The sequence below is a fragment of the Plecotus auritus genome (genome assembly GCF_963455305.1).
Source record: "Plecotus auritus genome assembly, chromosome: 8".
In the NCBI taxonomy this organism is placed as follows: Eukaryota; Metazoa; Chordata; class Mammalia; order Chiroptera; family Vespertilionidae; genus Plecotus; species Plecotus auritus.
This window is the reverse complement of record NC_137782.1, coordinates 41,433,622-41,446,308: the sequence shown is the minus strand read 5'-3', so window position 1 is coordinate 41,446,308 and position 12,687 is coordinate 41,433,622. Positions and strand designations below refer to the sequence as shown.

General features: G+C 41.4%; 1 protein-coding gene across 1 annotated transcript in view; it reads right to left on the bottom strand.

Moving 5' to 3' along the window:
• Positions 1-330: 330 nt before the first annotated feature.
• The window catches only part of GATA6 (GATA binding protein 6), a gene marked incomplete at its 3' end in the record, with an annotated part of 29,743 nt that continues 17,386 nt past the window's right edge, over positions 331-12,687 (bottom strand). Inside the window, exon 7 of the mRNA XM_080684194.1 lies at positions 331-501. Within this exon, the coding sequence (XP_080540320.1) occupies positions 331-501 (171 nt within the window). The remainder of the gene's footprint in view (positions 502-12,687) is intronic.

The following is a 12,687-nucleotide window of genomic DNA, read 5'->3' as shown; positions in this document are numbered from 1 at the left end:
GCCCCGGGCCTAGTCCAGGTTTCTGGAAGTGGCATAGCGGGTGCCCTGGCAGACCGGGAGGCAGGCTGGCTGGAAGTGGCTGCAGCCAGGGAGGAGGCAGCGTGCTGTGAGCTGCACCGGCCTTCCCAGGAAGCGCTCCATCTTCTCCCTGGACAGGGGCTGGCTGGTAAGGCAGAACAAGCCTCTTGGGAAATGCATCTCTTTCAAAATAAAGGCACGGAAATCACACATCAGAGGAATGTTCTGTCAGCATACTCGACCCAGTTTGCACAGTGTGGCATAATCACTGCAGGTCCCGAGGGCCTTCCCGCTCCAGCAGCGGCAGCAGACTCAGGCCAGGGCCAGCGCACACCACGAATCCTGTCTCACCGAGGAGGACGTGACTTCGGCCGGTGAGGCCAGGCTGACGCCTATGTACAGCCCATCTTGACCTGAGTACTTGAGCTCGCTGTTCTCGGGGTTAGTGCTTTCTCCCGTGCCAGACATCACCGGGGCACCCGCCTGGCAGAAGATGGGGACAGAGAGGAGGAGAGAGTTATCCATAAATTTGTTAGGTCAACACATGGGGACAAGTGAGAGGGGCACTGCAGCCTGGCCAGGGCAGCTCACTGTGCTGCCCAGGGCCACTGACCTAGCCCTGGAGATTTAAGCTCTCCCAAACATTCTCCTGTTATCCCGAGGACTCATGGCAATAACCACACAGCAACATGTTCAGCTGGACAAAAGCAGAAAAGGGACTGGAAGAAACCTTTTTGTAAAAAGTGCCACACAATCTAATCATTTCAAGAGAAAATGCAGAGCATTGCATACACACACACAGTAGAGCCAAAAGGTTTAGCAGTTATGTCAAAGCCTAAAAGAGAAAGCTATACAGTTCAGCAAGGCCTGATAAATGAAATTTTTGAGCACTGACTTTATGGAAAATTAACCCATGCATATACAAATTTAATATCTAACTCATTTACCTTAATTCTTTCCAAGAAGAATGGGCTATGTTTGAAGCAGACCACACTATAACCAGAATGAAAACATCCGTTTATCTGTCATGATTGTGGCAATTATTTCTCAAAGCAAAAGGTGACCTTTATATTGTTTCATTCCTTCCTTCCATCCACATGAGAAAGGCCATATAGAAAACATATAATTTATGTGATATAATTTAGTAGAATACAACTAAAATCATGTTTAGACTATGGCTTGAGAAAGCAGTGCATTTGGTTTTTTTAAAATATCCAGCCATGCCTGAGCTCCGTGGTCAGCAAACTGTGGCTCGCGAGCCACATGCAGCTCTTTGGCCCCTTGAGTGTGGCTCTTCCACAAAATACCACGGCCTGGGCGAGTCTATTTTGAAGAAGTGGCGTTAGAAGAAGTTTAAGTTTAAAAAATTTGGCTCTCAAAAGAAATTTCAATCGTTGTACTGTTGATATTTGGTTCTGTTGACTGATGAGTTTGCTAACCACTGCCCTAGATGGTTTGACTCAGTGGATACAGAAGGGTCCCAGGTTCAATTCCAGTCAAGGGCACATGCCTAGGTTGTGGGCTGGATCCCCAATACGGGGCATGCAGGAGGCAGCCATTCAATGATTCTCTCTCATCATTGATGTTTCTATCTCTCCCTCTCCCTTCCTCTCTGAAATCAATAATAATATATTTTTAAAAATCCAGCCATAATCACATAAACCCATTATTTCTTCTGTGCTTTCAGGGTTCTACCCCATAAATTACTAGATACTTGTTTTTTGACACAGGTAGGATGTTTTGTACTTCTCAAAGCATTCATTTACATACACCATTTCATTAAATCCTTGAAACATGTGTCTGGCTGAATTGATGTTTCTTTCACTTCCGGGAAACACAGGCACAAGACACTAGGCTGAACTGATTGGAAGGTGCACAGAGTACCCTTGGTTCCTGGGGCCTGGAAATAAATGTGGCCCTACTCTTCCCCAGTTAAAATCTGGTTTTCTCTCGAATCCTCACAATAACCACATGATGCTGGGAGGTAAGGCTTCGGGAGATCTAACCATATGACTTAGCTGTTTTCCCATCCCAACTTCCTATTAGCTGGACAGACCAAAATCAGCCCCTCTATAGGTATCCAATCCTTTCTCTTCCTAGCCAACATGAGTGTTTGTTAAAATCCAGCAACAACAGTACCCCCACACCCGCACTTCATTTTAAGTAACACAAACTTAAAAACTTAAACTAAGGGTTTTAGGTGCATAAAGAAGCAAATTTCAAAAAGTCATTGACATGCCTAAGATTTAAAATAGATTTTTATGAAATAGCTGAAATAATCCTGTCAACACACTAAAGCTATGGATTTGGCTGCACATAGAAATACAGTGATTAACTTCAGCCCTTAAATCCAGAACCTCCACAATTAGCAAAGCCAACATGGATCCAGACTTAACTCCCAGAGCAATAAACAAAAGGGTGGTATTAAATTACAAAAGGACTCTTCATTTTAGAGTCTTCATTAGCTATCATTCAACTAGTAGAAAGAATAAGCTCCTTTGTAAATGGCTTATGCCACACTCAACTTTGTGTTGATTTATTTATTCCCCCAAAATAAGCACATGCGAATTTATCTGACTAACCCTGACTTCAGCATAGCAAGTGCTATTCTCCGAAATGAAGAGGGTGCCTGGATTGGCCCAGGAAGCAGCCCACCTCAAATAGCCAGACGTGCTGAGATAGCAGAGCGGTCTGTCGTCACCACAAGTCAGTAACAAGGAACAGTAGCAAGGTACCCATGAGAGTCAGGACTTGGGACTGTGAGCCCCAAAGAGATAGTTGCTCCCTGGACCAGCTCCCAGGCCACATGAGGAGCCAGGACACTCACACACTTGTCACTAAGACTGCTCAATGGCCTATTGTAAATGATAAATGAGTGGCTGAGACAGGGAGGTGGGGTAAGAGGTCATAAAAGGAATCAAAGAGGGGGAAGGATTCTTGGAGAAGAGCCACAAGCAGCCTGCACTGGGGGGACAAGCGTGGGCTTTCAAGTACTGTCCTGATTCTGCCACCCACTGAGTGTGGTCACCTCCCTGAGCCTCCTCCTCAACCTGCCCTTGCCTCACCTACCTCAAGTATGGTTGTGACAATTCACTGAGATGTTTGTAAAAGCATCCGCATGATGCCTTGCCATGAGTTAAAATATTCCATTAAAAGATGCTATTGTTATGAGTAAAGAAAGGGTGCTCAGGTGGGAGGTATGCAGGACATCAGGAGAATTGTTCACAGGGAAACCAGCTAAAACAGAAGTGCTAAGCAAAGGAGTTAAGAGACAATGTGGGAAAGGTAAACTAGAAGACCTAACCTAGCACTTTCTGTACCTCAGTTTCCTCACTAGAAAATGAAAATAAAGAAGCACCTATGTGTAATGTTGTTGCAAGAATTAAATTAGCTAATAAACTGTACATAACTATATGCTATTATTAGTATTTTACTATTGTTAAGGATAAGGAGTGTAGACCTAATTTAATCTTCCAATTCCATCCTTTACCACCATCACTGGGTGGGAGCAGTGGGAACTCATCTAGAGCTAAGAGAAACCACCCACTTCAACAATAACTTATTCCAATTGTTATTGACAACATTTCGCAAAAAAAATAAAAAAGTGCTTCCACAGCCCTTCAAAAGGCTCAATGTCCCTTTTTCAAATAAGCCACATTAAAGAAATTTTAATACCTGGATGATTATTCTTATACCTGAGCAATAATCCCAAGGCTACCAGTTAAAATACCTATTGTCTTCTTAGTTCAGGCAAGAACGTTAAGCTATACAGCAAGCCAAGAGTCCTACTGTCAAAGGGCAGGCAAACCCAAAATTACATGAGAGAAGAGTTTCTTAGCACTAACCGGTTTGGCTCAGTGGATAGAGCATTGGCCTGCGGACTGAAGGGTCCCGGGTTCGATTCCAGTCAAGGGCATGTACTTTGGTTGCGGGCACATCCCCAGTAGGGGGTGTGCAGGAGGCAGCTGATCAATGTTTCTCTCTCATCAACGTTTCTAACTCTCTATCCCTCTCCCTTCCTCTCTGTAAAAATCAATAAAATATTATATATATATATATATATATATATATATATATATATATATATTAGCTCTAGGGGTTAATATCTAAATTTTATAAAGAACTTATACAACTCCACACCAAAAAAGCAAACAATCCAATTAAAAAATGGGCAAGGAACCTGAATACACACTTTTCCAAAGAGGACATACAGGTGGCCAATAGACATGAAAAGATGCTCAAGGTCACTGATCATCAGATAAATGCAAACTAAAACCATAGTGAGATATCATCTCACACCTGTCAGAATGGCTATTACCAATAAACAACAAGTGTTGGCATGGATGCGGAGAAAAGGGAATGCACTGTTGGTGGGAATGCAGATGGGTGCAGCCACTGTGGAAAGCAGTAGGGAGTTACCTCAAAAAATTAAAAATGGGAGTGCCTTATAACACAGGGATTCCTTTCTTGGAATATATCCAAAGAAACCTGAAACACTAATTCGAAAGAACATATGCACCCCTATATTCACTGCAACATTGTTACAATAGCCAAGATGTGGAAGCAGCCCAAGTGCCCATCAGTAGATGAATGGATAAAAAAGTTGTGGCACATTTACATAATGGAATACTATATGGCCATAAAAAAGAAGGAAATCTTACCCTTTGTAACAGCATGGATGGACCTAGAGAGTATTATGCTAAGTGAAATAAGCCAGTCAGAGAAAGACAAATACTATATGATTTCACTTATATGTGAAATCTAATGAACAAAATACACTAACAAAAATAGATACAGAGAACAGACTGACAACTGTCTGGGGTAGGGGGAAGCTGGGTTGAAAAAAGTGAATGGATTAAGAAAAACAAACAAACAAAAACTCATAGATATAGACAACAGTATGGTGATTACCAGGGGGAAAGGAGGGTGGGTGAGAGAGGATGGTACATGGGGGATAAATGTTGATTGAAGAAGACTTGACTTGGGGTGGTGAACAGACAATGCAATATACAGAGGATGTATTACAGAATTATATGATGTATTATAGAATTGTACATCTGAAACCTATAATTGTATTAACCAATGTCACCCAAATAGATTCAATACTTTTTTTTTAATCAGCTCATTTGAAATCAAAAGGAACATTAGAGTCTCTCAGAAAAAAAGTGGAGCAAGTACTTGTGTCCAAAGCTTGAGAACCATATTTGTATATGGAGATACAGTATTTAAACATGAAATACTACAACATAATCCCACTGAGCCAAACCGGTTAGTGCTAAGAAACTCTTCTCTCATGTAATTTTGGGTTTGCCTGCCCTTTGACAGTAGGACTCTTGGCTTGCTGTATAGCTTAACGTTCTTGCCTGAACTAAGAAGACAATAGGTATTTTAACTGGTAGCCTTGGGATTATTGTATGTCAATCATATCTCAATAAAAATAATGATTTTTATGTAAGATACATAAAATCATAATGATGAGATCTGATGAAATTGTGATAGCCCCAGTACGCTCATCCATAGCCAGTGGACTATATTCTGGTACATGCCTGAGAAAGTAGTTAGCAGAGATATCAAGAATTCTATACCCTCTTAGCTCTGTAATTTCATTTCGGAAAATGTATTATAATGAAAGAATTCAAAAGAAGGGAAAGGCTCCACACAGGAAGACATTCATTGCAAGTTTACTTATAATAGTGGAAACCATGGAAATAATCTAATGTCTAATAATATGGGAATGGTTTGGAAAAGCAGAGTGCATCCGCTCAATGAACTATTATGCAATTATTAAAAATAAAAAGATCATGAAGCAAAATGAAAAAAAATCCTCTAATGCAATGTTAGGCGAAAAACAGCAAGATATAAAAATTCTATGTCATAATTACAACTTGTCCGTGCACACGCATGAGTATTTCAAAGGGAACCCAGAAGAGCATGGGGGACAGGGGACCATTTGAGAGGGCCCAACCTATTAGCCATCTATGCCTTTCTTTGAATATTTTAATTTGAATGGCATAGTACAGCCTAACATTTTGGTAGGAGTAGAAGATACTAGCACCAGAAACATGGGGCACAAGCACTTGAGGGGTGAGCCAGGCTGGATAGAGTCAAAAAGTAGCAAGAAAAAATAGGGAGGAATCAGAGTGGAAGCACCAACAGAGAGAAGGGGGGATTGGAAGGGGCCTCATGCACCCTGGGAGTCACCAACATGCCACCTGGCATAGGCTAGAACCTGGTCATCCATGCCCATGTGAAACATGGTTCCACATAAGTTAAAGCACCAAACACATTACATGGATTTGCCAATGGAACCTGAGCTCTTGAAACTGGTATTCTAACTGCAGAAGTCATTGGCACAACTCTTCTGAAGAAACCTGGCTTGTCATGTCATTCATTAAGTGCCTTTTCCTCATAGGTGATATTCAAGAGCTACCTATTGAGAATCAGTACAATTTGGGGAGAAAATCAGACTATTGTGACTCTGGATGCAATATACACAATACAAAAATACAAGTATAAATTGCAAATAACCAGTTGAAGACACATGGGAAGCACATCTAGTTAAAACCCTTGAAAGGACTTAAGTTCAGATCGTAGATATATCAACGTAGCAAAAGCAGACACTTCACTAACCTAAACCAACCCACTCTACCAAATGCTTCTGAACAACAGGAGGGAAGAGCGCTTGGGAATGCCCATCGCTTGGGAATGCCCATCGCTGAATCATCCTTCCTCCTTTCAGAGGGCAGCCCGGGCAGGCGGAGGTCCTCACTCTTTCTCTGATCAAAGTGCAGTGAGGGTGGAGCAGAAATCTGTTCTGTGTTTCCATTCACAGCTTATCTGCCCTCCACCCTCCCACAGACAACTGAAAATGGAGGCACTTCCTGTTGAAAAAAAAAAATGTGTTATCAGCACCAGACCCAGCCTGGGCTTAGCGCTGAGCGCAGGCCAAGTTAGGTGGGAGACGACTGATGGCAGAGCGGCGGGGCTGGAAAACTCCCTCCCTAAAGGAATAAATGACTTCAGGGACGACTCAGCTGCTGCAGGGGCATGGAAAACCTCCACTGGCCTGTGAACAGGCAGAGTTCATCTTTAGATCACTGGATTTTTTTTCTTTCCCTGTGAGAATAAGCCTTTGTTCATTTTCAGACATACCGGGGTGAGCAAAAGTAGGTTTACAACTGTAATACAAATAAATAATAATTAATAAATAATACAAGAATAAACTGTTTCGTGGCCTCACAACTGAAAATCTACTTGTGTCACCCCTGTATATCGGAAAAGCCAAGCGTTTCTGATTTGATGAACTCATACAGCATACAGTCCATGCCCAGCAGTTGTCTGGCTCACAGTGGGCTCACCAACATGGCCGGCTCTCTTTCTTTTCCTTTATGCCACATAAAGGCCCAGGGACAGCTTCCTGCAAGGCCGCCCTGGAAAGGCAACACATCTGAGCCAAGGAAAGCCTTAAAAGGTTTCTGGAGGAATAGCATAGGTTCTCTGGCTTGTGGATGGTAAACATGCATTTCATTTTGAGAAAGAAGACCAATAAGGAGTCGACAGGGATATACTCAGTCCTCTATGCTGTAATCTCTCTTAATGCAGCCTTGATCTGAAGAAACAAAACATGGCACCCCAGGCAGGTGGAGGGTGAGTGTGTGATCATTTCCAGAGCATGACTTTGATGATGCTCACAACTGCCTCCTGAGCTCAAATTCAGACTGTCAGCTTCCACGGCCTCTGATGTGTCCTTCCTACACATCTAAGTAAGTTTGTGGTTACGGCTTTTTCTTGTGTGAGGAGAAGCCAGCGGTCCCTCATTGCCAAAGCTCTCTTCTCTGCTTTTATAACCTCTAGGTTAGACTCTCGCAGTGCTTTATAGTGGCCTTCCTCAAAACAAAAAGTAAAAGCTACGTATAAGTTCCAATAAAGAAACACTTTCAGATAAATCTAAACTTCTACCCTAAAAACGCTCATTTCAGCTGGAGTGGAGGTAATAGGACCAGACGAAATGTGATTCAATCAACTAGGAGGCAACACGGGAAGATCCACAAACACCAGGACAGGAGACAATCATCAATCACAACAAACCCCAATTCTCCCATAATGGCTCAAATAAAGCAAGAAAACACGAGCACTTTCTCTCACAAGAAAAGGGAGTCAGGGTCCCTTTGGCTGATGACCTAACTCGGCGTTTAGCAGAATTGTTATTTTTTGTAATTTAACAAATTCCTTACTGGAGAGCTTGCTGGCTGCCCCTTTTCCCCTCTTGCCCCTTCCAGGCCTGAGTAAACTGGTTATATCCGCACCCTGGGGTGCTGCCTTTTCAAGGACAGAACAATTCTATGCTCACAGTCTACTCTGGGCAGAGGAGCACGTTGCTGTACGCATCTGTACACGCTTACACAGAAAGCATGTTGTAGTGAAGAAAGGCATGGCCCCAAATTTATAAGAATTCTGGAGTTGTCTGTAAAATATGGATGTACAAATATAAATTGCAAGGGAGAGGGTTTGTTCTACAACTCAACGTCATTAACATACTAAAGAAAAAGATTTTCTTCTGAAATGAATCAAAACAAAACAGATGACTATTCTAGCCTTCAAATTAACTGGTAAAGAACCCCAAGGCAAGATTTAAAACCTGGTGAATTACGATCTTTTATAACAAAACTGGCTTTTCAGGAGATTGGATGAGCGTGTTTATCTCGCCATCTCAATTAGAGAAAGCATTTCATAGTCCATGCACCAAGCAGCATTTACAAGAAAGCAGAACGAATATACTTGGTATCATAAGGAATGAAAAATTGCAGCTATCAGAGAAATAAAAGCAGTATTTAAAAATAGTTACTTTGTTAACACAATAGCTCTCCATCTCTATATTTCCCACATTAGGAAAGTAAGAATTTATTTCTAATGTCCTGAGATGAAAAACACTGCCATGCAAATAAAGCACATCACTATTAACTTCCAAGATTAAATTTAAAGTGCTATTCTTCTCGAGCTTCAAAGAGGTCCACAGCCATCTCCCACTTATGCTACACAATACTCCTAAGAACCAGATGGTGGGAATTACTTTTCCCCTTTAGTAGAGGAAAACAGAGGCTTTACAAAACCTTGGCAGCTTACGATAGTCACACACAGAGCTGCAGCTAAGCGCCTGGCTGCCTGAAACTGTTTCCTTCCAGCTGCTAATCTGTGAAGCCCCCAAAATAAACTTCAGACCATATCCAGGCTTCACCATCAATCAAGCAACTAGAATTAATGAGAACTTCAAATTAAAACTATTTGTGCGTAATAAGATAAAAACGATGCTGGAGCGTGTGCCCCAGCTCTGGTGGAACCATGCCATGCTACCAGCGACCAAAGGGGCCGCTCACCAATTAAATCAGTATTTAAACACCAGCAATTATCTACTTGGAACTGTTTTACCCACAAAACTCCAACAGGACGTCGAAATCAATACTTGTTGTTATCTGTCCAAAACTTTCTTAAAATCTGAAGTCAATAAAATAATCTCTTTGTACTCAGTCTCACAAATTCTGAGTGCTGGGCATGGGTGATAAGAAGGAGCATCATGAATTATCACACATGCCAACACCTGTCTTTGGAGATGCTTTTTCAAATCGTTAAAATTTCAGAGAAAATTAACAGGTAGGTGCGCTAACACAGTGTATTTACTTCATATTCTTTACATCTTCATATTGCTAGTAACTCTTTTGGCAGACACCCATGAAATGCATAATAAATTACTTTTGTTCCAGTAAAGGAATCCATTTTCTTCAAAGATTCATTTACCAATAACATTTCAGAGCATTCTAAGCCAAATTTCTTTAAATTTGGCCATGTCTTCCCGTAACATTATTTCCAGTTTTGTGACAATTTTGTATGTTCTTATGGAGGTGGTGGGGGGGGGGGACAGGAACTGCAAAGAATCTGCAATCTATAAAGAAAAGCTGTGTTCTGAGACAAAGCCGTCTACCTGAGGACATGTGAAAAGGCAAATGACGTTCTGCCTACACTTACTCTCTGCTGAGGATTATAGTTCTCAGATTGTGATAATGAGTCATGTATTAAATAAGTCACAGTCCTGTGATCAATTGGGTGAACACACCTATTATAAACTATGTAAAGAGCATTCGTTTTACTGTTTCCTAATATATATACATACAAAGCCATCAGATATTCACGTAGTACCAAATATTCCCAACTGCTCCTGTTTATCATCCTCCCCGTGGCACACACTCGCGCACGCACACGGGAAAAAAGAGGGAAGTCCACAAAGGCCTTGAGATCAAAAAGAAAGTATGCAAACTCCACATGCTTCAAGGTTCCTGGCCAGGGTGACGTGTGACTTGCACAGTGAAGGCCAGTGTGGTCAGACAGGAACGTGAGTTATTAGAAGGGGCTGTGGGAGAAGAAAGAAAGGGAGCCTGGCACACAGGGAGCGTGAAGATAAAATGCCAGCAAAATATTTATGCTCATGGCTTGTAGCAAGTGGCAAGTGGGATATTAATAACTATGATGATTGGTCAACTCCTGGGAGTGGTAACAGCCTGGCCTGGGAGGCAGGAGACGTCGGTTCCAGTCCCGGCTTCAACACGGCTTGTTTTGTGACCTTATGGAGTCACTCTGGGCCCTGGTTTATAAATGAGGCAATAATAAGGTCTAACTGCAACTCTCTCTCAGGCCCTTTTACGAGATTAATGACTTTGTAACTCTTTTTTTATTCATTTAGAAAGAGTCTGTTGGGCTACAAACTCTGGGAGGGAAAAAATGAACACTTGCCTATTTTTAAAAAATGCCTTTTCGATGATTTTGTAAAAATTAACTGGAGGACAATTTGAACATTCTGAAAAGTTCCAATTAACTTAGCATTCACTGTGTATGAATTTAAATCACACCATTAGGAGAATTTTAGCACTGCAATGTTATACTTAATATTTTTAAGAGAATCTTTTTCCAGTCACAGTAGGCACATTAACAATAGTAAATTTTACTAAATATTTGTCTATTGCCCAACTCACATAGTCTTAGTATAATACATTTTATTAATAAGTATAATATTAACAAGAAAGCTTCTACAATGTCCTCATGAGCAAGTCACTTCTCTGGCGCTCTTTTCCCACCTGTGTCAGTAGGACCATATTTAATGCTGAAAATTACTAATCAAAATTGGTCATATTTCACTAAGAAAATATTATTCCTTCTCTTTAAAAATTCCAATATCACATACTCTGTCATATATTAAGCCAGTATGCCATAGTGATGACAACCTGGATCCAAGTCCAAGCCCTTAATACATAACCTTGGGCCTGTTACTTACCTTCTGAGTCTCACTCCTGCAAACAGAAAGTGGTAATAAAAGCACCACCTTAGTAGAGTGATAACTATTAGCAATAATTAGGAATAAAAGCTATTGATACAAGCTAGTTTCCTGCCTGCCTATGTCCATTACCTTAGAAATGAGAAAATATGGGAGAGGGAGAAAACTTCTCAAAAGCAAGAGTCCGACTGATAAAATACAAGGTTAGTCCACTAATGTCTGGCTTTCAAGCACTCTAAAGGCCCTTGTGGAATCATCCAGTTATGGGCTCAGCAGTCATTTTTGTCCCGTGTTAGCAGCCTCTTGAATCAGATCCTCTCTTCAGAGCCAAGTTCCTCTAAGTGAAAGCAACTCACACTGTACGAATGACCTTTCAGCTATTTAATTATTATAGGACTAGTTAATAACAGTAAGAACTATTATTTTGTGGCCGTCCATAATGTCACGGTAAATTCAATTACTTGGAGAAAAAGTAGAGCGTAAATTTGCCAATAAAGAAGCTACTTAACAAAAGGGGTGCTTTCCAATTTTTACCATAGGATGCAACCTGCAATACATGAAATAAAATCTACATAAAGATTTTTAAAATATTAACCTGCAAAATATCTCACCTTCCTTTCGAAGGTATAAAAACATCCAGATACCCTAACAGTGTCGGTCCTTAAATCACCGCCTGTCGGCTACAAGCACTTGTGGGTATGCATTAACTCTTTCAAACCACTTCTAGCACAAGTCTTAGCACCACACAGCTCAGAAGTACACTGCCTGACAAGGTCATTGAATAATGTCATTAGCAAGGGGTGACTGCAGTAAGAAAGCAGGTCTAGCTAGGAACATAGTATCCCAGAAGAATAAGTCCACCCAAAGGCACAGAACCAGCCAGTGAGAACAGGAGATGAGCTCCTTGCCTCAGTCTAAAGACATCTGCCTCTCTGTGGAAGTTTATCGCCAACGATGAACCGCAAAGTGAAGAAACTTTTTCCTGTCACTAACACACCATGCCAGATGCATTTCCATTCAGAAGAGCCACGCGGCAGCCACCCTAACCCATCTTGCCCTGAGGAGCCCTGGGGACCAAGAAACTAAACATTATAGGCTGTGAGGTCAGGGCATGTCACCAGCTCCAAGGAAAGGTTTTTTTCTTACTGTTTGTGAGGGGAAACCCTGCTTGTAAAATGTACAAGTAGGAGCATGCCAGCATTTGTTTACATCAATTATCAAAATACTCCCAGCTAAGAATGTTTTAATTGTTGGGCTCCAACACAGACAGAAATACATTTGTGACTGCAGTGGGGCTTAAGAGAAAGTCCATCATTTAGAAATGAATGTGGTTTGGGATCTTCTTCAGG